The sequence below is a fragment of the Patagioenas fasciata genome, chromosome 4 (assembly GCF_037038585.1).
Source record: "Patagioenas fasciata isolate bPatFas1 chromosome 4, bPatFas1.hap1, whole genome shotgun sequence".
NCBI lineage: Eukaryota > Metazoa > Chordata > Aves > Columbiformes > Columbidae > Patagioenas > Patagioenas fasciata.
This window is the reverse complement of record NC_092523.1, coordinates 68,878,147-68,888,302: the sequence shown is the minus strand read 5'-3', so window position 1 is coordinate 68,888,302 and position 10,156 is coordinate 68,878,147. Positions and strand designations below refer to the sequence as shown.

General features: G+C 43.9%; 2 protein-coding genes across 3 annotated transcripts in view; one reads left to right on the top strand and one right to left on the bottom strand.

Annotated features, from left to right (window-relative positions):
- Positions 1 to 1,732: 1,732 nt before the first annotated feature.
- LOC136101200 (uncharacterized) lies at positions 1,733 to 8,191 on the bottom strand. The gene is made up of 5 exons (XM_065837115.2): positions 8,075 to 8,191; positions 6,120 to 6,275; positions 4,083 to 4,211; positions 3,839 to 3,976; positions 1,733 to 3,612 (listed from the first exon to the last, which is right to left on the bottom strand). Exons 1-5 carry the CDS (start codon positions 8,189 to 8,191, stop codon positions 3,523 to 3,525), a joined length of 630 nt encoding a protein of 209 aa, XP_065693187.2. The 3' UTR covers positions 1,733 to 3,522.
- BBS12 (Bardet-Biedl syndrome 12) overlaps positions 8,025 to 10,156 on the top strand; it is a 58,391-nt gene continuing 56,259 nt past the window's right edge. The window contains exons 1-2 of one of the 2 annotated variants that reach the window (XR_011738896.1): positions 8,025 to 8,391; positions 9,113 to 9,208. The gene's annotated coding sequence lies outside the window, so the exon portion shown is untranslated. Of the gene's footprint in view, positions 8,633 to 9,112; positions 9,209 to 10,156 lie in introns of both variants that reach the window. The other variant, XR_011738895.1, reaches the window with a different exon arrangement.

Sequence of the window (10,156 nt, the reverse complement as noted above, 5' to 3'; positions counted from 1 at the left end):
GATCGAGAGAGGTCCTCCTTCCCCTCTACTCCGCCCTGGTGAGACCCCATCTGGAATATTGTGTCCAGTTCTGGGCCCCTCAGTTCAAGAAGGACAGGGAACTGCTGGAGAGGGTCCAGCGTAGGGCAACAAAGATGATTAAGGGAGTGGAGCACCTCCCTTATGAAGAAAGGCTGAGGGAGCTGGGGCTCTTTAGTTTGGAGAAGAGGAGACTGAGGGGTGACCTTATTAATGTTTATAAATATATAAAGGGTAAGTACCATGAGGATGGAGCCAGGCTCTTCTCAGTGGCAAACAATGATAGGACAAGGGGTAATGGGATCAAGCTGGAACACAAGAGGTTCCACTTAAATTTGAGAAAGAACTTCTTCTCAGTGAGGGTAACAGAGCACTGGAACAGGTTACCCAGGGAGGTTGTGGAGTCTCCTTCCCTGGAGACTTTCAAAGCCCGCCTGGACACCTTCCTGTGCGACCTCACCTAGGCGTTCCTGCTCCAGCAGGGGGATTGGACTGGATGATCTTTTGAGGTCCCTTCCAATCCCAAACATACTGTGATTCTGTGATAAAGCGGGGTTGGGACTGAAGCCTTCCCCTCTGCATCGGGTGCCAGTCGGGACATGCTCACACTGCTGACCGCTTGGATTCGGGTGCCTTGAGGGATGGGTCCTTTCAGGCAAGGCATCCCAAATTGCTGCTTTGCTTCCTTTTTGGTGCTTTAGTGCAAAGGGGTTGAAGCCAAGTCTCCTGGAAGCATCCCAGCTCTTGTTTTGGAGAATAGAGTGAATGGGGAGAGGGATGCAAGTAAGCTGTCTTTAGTGAAACCCCTCAGTTTAGAGTAAACTACATGAGCAGGCACTAGAACAGAGCCCAGGAAAAAAATGTCTGCTGGGTACATTCCCAGTTCGTTGATCTGAGTCATCTTCTCCAGCACAGTAAAAGAATTGAATTCCTAAATGGACATTTCAACACCTGTTCCTCACACAAACCTGAGTTCTGCCACTGGCTTCGATCAGGCTCCTTTCCTCCACCATGTATAGAAATGTAAAAGATAAAATTCTAGAAGGGATTCACAAGGACATTGAAAATAGTTGGTGCAGAACCACAGCACCGCTGTGGGCTGCTGCTGGTACTGTTGTGGGTTAGTCGTCATACTCGCTGCATGCGACTGAAGGAATCCCTCGCTACCACACGAGCTAAAGCAGCATGAGACACTTATTCTATTACGTTAACACTTGCAAGTTCTGTGCTAGTTCAGCCGCTGCCCCACATTCCGGACTTAAGAAATTAATGGGCAAGCCAGAAATAACGCTAGTATATATGGTAGGTATGATTGTGTGTCTTTTTCCTACCTTCAGAAGTCAAGTAATGGGATTAGAACAGGAAGAGAGAAGTGACATGCATCATAGGTAAACAACAGTCATCAATCTCTTCCTGTAGAAGCATTAAAAAAAAGTACAGGCAGTCTAATAGGCTCTGGGATTCCCCATAATCACCCAGAACTTCAAATTTCCCTTTCTGAATCTAAGTGGTTAGTACTAGAAACTTTTAATAAGCATAGTGGAAGAGGCAGATAAACTGTGTGATAGACTACTGCACCTAAGAATTTCTCTCTCAGAAAGAAAATATAAATGATAGTGAAAATGTACTTGGTGAACCATTTAACACTTTAGAATTATTTTCTAATATTTAGTTTTCATAGTAAGCACACCAAGTTATAAAGCACACAAAGTCCTTAACTTGCAAAACAGTTTTATTTCACACATATACAAAATTAATAGACATTTTAAAACGCTTACTGTACTACAGGTTACATCTACTGCCACTGACTGTGTTAACAGGGGACTTCACAGATGTCTTGAGTTTTCCAGGGTCCTACACAATCCCTGCTCTCCCCCGGGTTTGAGCCCACTTCTGTGCAGGTTAGAAAGGCTCTATTTAGAGAGCGCTGTTCAGAGTGCAACACTTGGAGGACTTGGGCAGAATGTGCCAGGTCCACGTCTGCACGCTGAGAAGAAGATGGGTGAACGAGCACTTCTCCTTTCACTGCTGAAACTAATTCTCCCCCTGCTGGGCCCTTACAGCCTGAAGAGCCGCAGCAGCTGTAATGAAGAACTAATCCAGGAGCTGGCCCTTCCTTTCTCGTGCAAACATTGTCCATGCTGTCAAGCAGCAGAAGCTGTCTGAAGAGAGATCTTCACAGCTACTGGTGAAATACTGTTCTTTCCCTCCTCTTCCCCTTGAGCCCTCCTGACACTTTGCTACCTACTTGCCATTTCACAGTGAGCAGAAACAAACTCTCAGTCAGGCACGTTATTAGAGGGAGATGTAATATAGGATGATGCCATTTCCCTGCAGTTTTGAGGCTGATTGTCTAATCCGAACCCAAGGAAAAACCCTCCTGCCAGAACCACATAATCAGATGTCATGTTGTGTGGCACTGCTGTGTTACCATAACATAGAAGGAAATGTGGCTCTCCAGTAACTCCTACACTGACGATATATGTAAGAAGTATTTTTTTTTTAAATGAAGGTACTCCTAAAAAAAAAACCAAAAAAAACCAGAAACCAAACCTGTGATGTCTGAAATGAATTTGGGCTGCATGGTTCTAAATATATTCAGTGTTTCACAGATGTCCAAGGTGAGCTATTTTTTCACTTCAGATGCACGTCCTCCCTGCAACTTGACTTGAAATACCAAAGAGAAATTTACCCTAGCATGCCGCACTGAACTTTTAGGTACCTTAATTCCTGGCATATGTAACAGCAGCTCTGTAATGTCTTGAGAATACAAACAATAGTGCAAGATGTTGACTGGTTATATAATAAACTGTGATAATCCAAGCAGGTTACATTCAAGTAAACCAGCTTTCAGACAATCAGATAAACAAAAGAACATCTAGTGATGGCACACAACTCCAAATGAAGAACCAAATCTGGTTAGCTGCATTTGCTTCCCATTAGGTCCAAAAACAACTTGCCATGGGAAAACAGTGTTTTGTACAGAAATAAATACAGATATGCAATTGGGTTTAGAGTCTTTCAAGGAAATAAACAAAAGGAGACAAATACCAAGAGATAACCTAAAAGCCTTAAAAGGAATAAAAATACTGTGCTTGTATCTTCATTCTGTAGCCTTAGGAAAGTCACAATTGGCCCTTCCCAGAAGCAGGGGGAATTTGAACATCTCAAGTTAAATGTCTTTTAGATAAATAGTTGAAACACAGCATTTTTTGTCCAAAAAAGCAATCAATTAAATTGTCAACGGGGAGGTGAAGGGACGGGATCCTGCCTTGCAGGTTCAGTTCATCCTTCCTTTTCACTTCTGCAATACCTCGTTTTAACAGTTCTGGGTACTGAAGTCCCCCCTTCCTCAATTAACTTTGCTGAAAAAGAAGAATGAACCAAAAATCCGTCCTTTCAGACTTTCTTTATGTAGCAGAACATATGCAGGAGGCACAAGCCCAGTTTTTAAGTCTTTTCCAGGTTATCTTTTGGAGTAGCCATATAGCAAGGCAACAAATATTAATATAAGCTAGTTTTCTTCATAATTCTCAAAAATTCTTGCTCACTTACTTCTCCATCTCCATCTCGATCAGCTTCATCAATCATTTCCTACAAAATATATTGTATATTTGGTCAGGCACTGGACTCTAAACACGAGATCTTCCATTCATTAAAACAAACAAAAGCACATGGTGTGAAAACATAACTGTGTATTTGATTCTTCGTATTTCTGACCTTTCGGTCCTTTTTCTATAGGCATAAATTTCTACCCACCCCTTAGGAGCTACAGGAATGGTCTGTGCCTCTTAGGAACCTCTGGCAAATGAGAATTTACCTGAAGCTCTTCATCTGTTAGATTTTCTCCCAGCTCCTTGGCAACCCTTTTCAAGTTTTTGAATGAAATTTTTCCTGTCCCATCATCATCAAATAATCTGAAAGCTTTCAAGATTTCTTCTTTTGAATCCTTTTCACTCTAAAACAAGAGTAAAACACATATTAATTATAAAATACCCACCACCAGAATATTCCTTTACAATATTTTTTATGCTGTCACAAGAATTTCTGTTAAGAATTCCTACCATTTTTTGCGTCATCATGGCCAAAAAGTCTTCAAAGTCAATGGTGCCACTTCCTTCTTTGTCAATATCTGCTATCATTTTCTTAATTTCTTCCTTCTTTGGCTCAAAGCCTAAAGCACGCATTGCAACCTGTGCCAAAAAGCAACTCTGTTAGAAGGCCACCAGAATTATAGTGACGGCAGCTGCACTAAAGCTTAATTTCCTCATCCAAAACTGTAATAGTAACTCACTGCAATGAGAATATCTTGATATCTCTTATCTGCTTGTTTCATCTTTCCAAATAGTAATAATGTAGGTTTAATATTCTTAAGACTCAGATGTATTTTCACTTTAGGCCCATATAAAACATGGATATATTTCTGAAACCAAGAGAATCTTACTGTGTCTGAATTAGGCAAAGGTTCCAATCTACATTTCTGAACTACAGATTTATTTTCAACATAGCTCCTAAAGTGACTGGATTATCAAATGGAGACTTCACAAGAGGTTGGAGACGAGCGATGTGATCTCTCTCCATTTGAAATTTAGGGCAGAATTACATGTAGTTAACTTTACACAACCCAGTACACAGAGACAGAAGAACACGTGCACAGCTTTTGGCACCTTTGGCTATTGACAATGCTCTGTAAGTTGCAGCTTCAGCAAATCAAAGACTGACTGCTGTGCTAGTGAGGAGAAGAAAAGCAAACCTGAGTCTCACAGAGCAAAAACAAAGTGTTACCATCAAAACAGTTGTCGTGTAGATTGTTGTAATGCTTAATATTAACATTGTTTTAAAACCAGACTCTAGCATTTCCCTGGCCTAGAACAATGATTTTGCTACCTGGGTGTTTATTAGTAATTTCACACTCCTGGTGCTCCAGGTGACTACAGCATATTTAATTCAGAGACTGAAATTTCAAGAACACATAACTAGAGGAAGATTTAAACTGTGAACATTTCATTCCTCCTATACGCTCTAGTGGAAATTAATAGTTAATATTAGGCAAACACTTGTCTACTGGAAAGTGCTAACTCACCAGAAATTTAACATTTAACTCAAGTGCGTTTGTGTGTTTTCTGACCAGTTTCTTGTGATGGGACAACTGAAAATGTTCCATTTTGTCTTTCAGAAGGGAAAGCTTTCTATTGTAAAATATATATATTTTAAAATTAATTTTGAAGAAGAAAAATATAGCATTAAATGGTTGATGCTAAAAATGTTTTGGTCCATTTTAAGAAGTATATTTTAACATGTATAATCTGCATTCAGAGAACACACTCTCCTTAAACCGTCATAACAACTTCCAGATAAATCTTGAGATAAGCCACAGACTTAGGTAATTCACGCTTTTAGGTAACATATGCAGAAATTGAGGCAGATTGTGTGTATGTGAGAAACCAAGGTCAAGGAGATAATTAAGATAAAAGGTTCAGGCTTTTAAAAAAAAAAGTCATATGAGTAAAATATAGGGAGAGAACTGAGAATAATCTTCCTCTTGTACTACTGTGTGTATGCACAGGCGTGCACACACACACACACTACCTGTCTTGTTACTGAAGGGCAACTTGGATCTGTTCTGTTATTTCTTTATGGTGATCTTTGGATCAAGTGTATGAAAATAATGTTGTATCTTTTCTGAATGTGTCCAAAATCTCTGTTTTATTTCTGAGACAAGGAAAAAAACTTACATTCTGACATTCATTCTAAACCAACAGAAGTCCATTTCCCAGAAACAGTGAGCTCAGCCAGTCATGAAAGCTGAAGTGTGGACTGTGTCTACGTAAACAGAGGAACTGTTTAGTTCCTCTAATGCTCAGACACTCAGAGCTATGTGACCTACTATCCATGTATTAGAGAGGCTTGTCTGCTCTGACGTGTTACATGCAGAGCTTTCTCAGGTTAACCATGTGGTACACCCCAAATTCATTTGTGACAGCAAGCCATTACTCTTGTTCATACTTCAAAACTATTTTAAAATAGGGCTGGACAAACAGAAAACCAGCTTAAATTTTGAGACCAAAGCTATTTCCATCCAAGAAAAAGAGTTTGAAAACCTTCAGTTCTTTTACATCAATGCTTCCAGATCCATCAGTATCAAACAAATCAAAAGCTTCTCTGATCTCCTGCTTTTGCTCTTCTGTAAGTTCCGGTTTCAAGCCGCTTTTCTTCCTCTGGGCTGCACTTAAGCCAGGTTTTCTATAGTTGGATGCCTAAAGAAAGTGAAGGAGAGAAACAATAGGAACTAGCCTCCTCTGAAGAAAATTCAAAACACAACTGAATTATAAATAACAACAGTAAAGCTGTAGCAGAAGTGAGACAGGTTTTTTGTTGCAAGTGGTAGACACTGGGTCTCTATCCACATTTTCTGACATTATTCTAGAATGAAAACAACCTGAAGACTTTGTTACTGGGGAATAAGCATCTGAGCTTCATGTTTTAAACAGAAATACCATCAGTTAAAGGAGTGATGCCAGAAAAACAGGCGGGCAGCCTGGAAATGAACACTTCACTGAGGTGACTAAGACCCTCTGCACCTCCTGCTGGTGGCTTTGTTTTGTCAGGAGCGGTTTCACCTGGAAAATGTCAAATAAATCATCCTCACAGCTAAAAAGGCTGGTTATATAGGGTCTTGTCTGTACAGGCGACTCCAATTCAGCCACTCCTCAAAGTCAGCAATGAAATGAGATGTGTGAGAGCATCTTCTCTGTTGGGGCAAAGTGTAAAGGGAGGTGTGTAGCTCCAACCTGCTTGTCCACCAGCTAGCTGTGGCGCGAGGTAACAGCAACCCGTATTAACAGCGAGATCAACACAAAACCTGTCCCACGTGGAGAACTAAGCTGCTTGCGCCGAGCTTGTGCATTATTATGCAGGGCACTTCAGTGACCTTTCCTACTTCTGGTGTAAGTGTACAGAGTGGTTTCCCCACCCCCTGCCAGTAAGCAGAAAAGATGTTTTTCTCGAGTATAGGTTTTCTAAACCAGCAGCAGATTTTAGTCCTTCAGTCTTGAATCTGCGCAGAGTCACGGAAGGGGGGGCAGTCCCTCCCACCTCAGCTTTAACCAGTTGGGCTTAAAAAAAGTAAATGAAAAAGAAAGGAATTTTTCTGGCTGTTGCTGAGCAATCTCTTACCTCTGCTGGATAGAAAGATGTTTCTGCCTGGGCTCTCTCTTTGAAATACCCAATCTCTTAACACAGAAGACTCCCTTTTGTTGTATTTGGAAATGAAATTTCATTTTTGAACATGATTTGTTCCTCCCAAGTTGGATTGCAAACCAATTTGCCAGGAACACCTCTTTTCCCTGCTGTTGACCCAGGTATCAGATTTTTACTACTTTCCACTCTGAGAGAAACCCACGAGATGTTTTCCTGACTACAAAAAAAAAAATACGCACTACCTGAACCTCTTGCTTCCTGCGTATACACCTACAAATCTAAAGACAAATTTGAAGATCCTGAGTGGCATCGATTCCCCTTTGTTTATTTCAAAACTGAGTTGTGCAAATCCATTTTATGTTCCAGGTTCTCCCCGGCCAGTGCCGACCAGCATGTGCTGCAGGGGAGGGAGAAGCGGAGCAGGGCAGGTACGCTGCGATAACACTACCCAGCCTCTGGCTGACCCCGCACTGTGAAAGCAGGTGACATATTTCGCGATTCTCGGTGTTTCATCGGGGGTGTATTTCATAGTGCCGAGTTTTTTTGGGGAGGCCTTTCCCTTTTTGGCCCGAGCGTCGACTTCCGCCTGTGCGACGAAACCGGGCGGCACTGCCGGCAAACCGCGCAACAGGCGGCGGCCCGTTCCCCACAGCCCTTAGCGCCCCAGGGCTGCCTGCCCGAGGCCAGGGATGGGAAGAGGGCTCCGGGCCCCTGGGCAAGCCGAGCCCGCGGCCCGCGCCTGGAAGCAGCGCCGCGGCCGCAAGCGGGAAGGCGCGGAGGGACGCATGCGGGAGGTTGCGGCAGCCGTTCGGCGGCGAGGGGCAGAGGGATCCGCGGCGGGGGAAGGGGCGCTCACCATCCGGCCGCGCTGCAGGGACACGGCTCCGCGTCGGCGCTGCCGTCTCGGCCCCGCCACACGCAACGGAACGCGCCGCCCAATGGGCGAGCAGGACGCGCCGGAGGAGCCGCCCATCCCCGCGGCACGGGCCAATGGTACCGGGCGGGCTCGTGACGTTAGCGAGAGCGCGGCGGCCGCTCCGCCCGCCGGGTGCACCAACAAGCGGCGGTGTCCTGGCAACGGCGCGCGGCGCGGGAGGCAGCCGTTGGTGGCGCGCGCCCGTGCCGCCTCACCTCAGCGCGGATCCGGGCGCGGAGCAAAGCGCAGCCGCACCGGTGAGAAACCGGCAGCCGCCTGCTGTGGAGACAGAGAGGGGCCTGGCCAGCCCTCCGGCTGAGAGGAAGCGGCCTGGCAGCAGCCAGGCCCGGGCAGGGCGACTCCGCGGTGCTTACCCCGTGCTGGGGTCTCTCCGCCTCCCTCCGTGCGTGCCGGCCGGTTTCTGCTGCCACGCTGCTTCAGCAGCGGCGTTTGGCCTCAGCTACAGCCGTTTAGGAAGCTCTTTCTCTCCACACATAGGTAGGTTTTAGGTAGCTCAAGTAAGTCATGACAGTCAGCTGAACACTTGGTGGTTTAGTTGTAAGCAGAACATTTTCTACCTGTTTCTCATTCAGTGTGCACCAGTACTGGTGCAAGAGAACGTGTGTGCGTGCATGAGAGACAACTCTTTTGCCAACATTTCACAAAAATACATTAATTTGGAAATCTGAGCTAAAATTTTGTTATTCAGCCCTCATGGTTGAGGTGCTGTAAGACAACGTAAGTCATAAGTTTTTGGCGTACCTCTGGTATCTTAGAGTTTGCTTGAGACAGCTAAAACCCATGTGTGTAAACATAAACTGAACCTAAGGTCAAGTTTTATTTTGCTTGCAGAGACAGAAGATGAGGTGGGCAGCAATAGGTCAGCATGCAAGTTAGCTCAGCAGAAGCTATCTGTAGCTAATGTCTCACAAGTGTCAGACTTTCACTACCAGTTTTGTTTGTTCATTTATTCTCCAGGATGCCTCCTCTTTGCTGACCTCACTTGTGTTTGACTCTGAAATGTAATTCCATTTGACTTTTACCTTTTCCACCTCAGACTGGATGGAAAAAAAGGTAAGAGGTCAGGGAATGGGGGGATAAAAAGTTGAATTTTGGGTCTGCTCTATATTGGTTCCGCTAGCATAGGACAGTGTGATGTTCTTGCCAGAATAACATGCATTAAACAAAAAGAGGGGGAAAAGTTTCACAAAATCGTAAATCACACATGCCAGAGGTTGTGCAAGCAATGACATAAAAACATTCTTTCCTGTAAGTGCATGGCCTGCCTTCATTTGGTTTTGCAGCCAAACCCTGGCTCCATTTGATTCAGGTCTATGTGTCTGCAGAGGTACAGGCTGGTGCCCAAAATGAAGCTGCAGTTTTAAAGTACAAGTTTAAGCAGAAAGGAAGGGGCGCATTTTTTTAACTTAAATCTTTGAGAAAATTTCAGTTAAGCAACTTGTAATTGGTTATGCTGAGGTTTGTTGAAAATGCATTAACTTGATATAAGGTGCTGTAGTACTGCTAATTAATCTGTTTATAACCAGTATTGGTTTCACATGCATTGAAATAAAAACACCATTCCAATGTGACAGTCGCTCATACTGCTGAGCTGAACCTGTGTTTGGGGCTGACTGGGCAGTAAGAAGTTCACTGTACTTGCCACATGGAAACCCCTTTCCCAGCAATCCTTCCATAGTTGTCTCCCATCCAAACAGCAGCATGGCCTTCTGCCCAGAACTATGTGCTGAGCTCCTAGATAGCGAGAGAGCATTACCTGGCCTTTCAGCATCGCTAGCTTAGCTCTTTCCTAAATGTTATTAAGAGAACCACAAACTGGTTATTGTTCATTCTATCCAAATGAGCAAGTTGAGAAGGGGCCATTACTAGTAGAAAACTGCTTGAATTCAGAAAAAGTGATGTCAAAAAAACACTGCCTTAGTAAATGTTTAAGAGAATCAGATGGAATGGGTTTTTAGAGAAGTGGTGGAAACATGCTTCATATTGGATTCCATGATACAA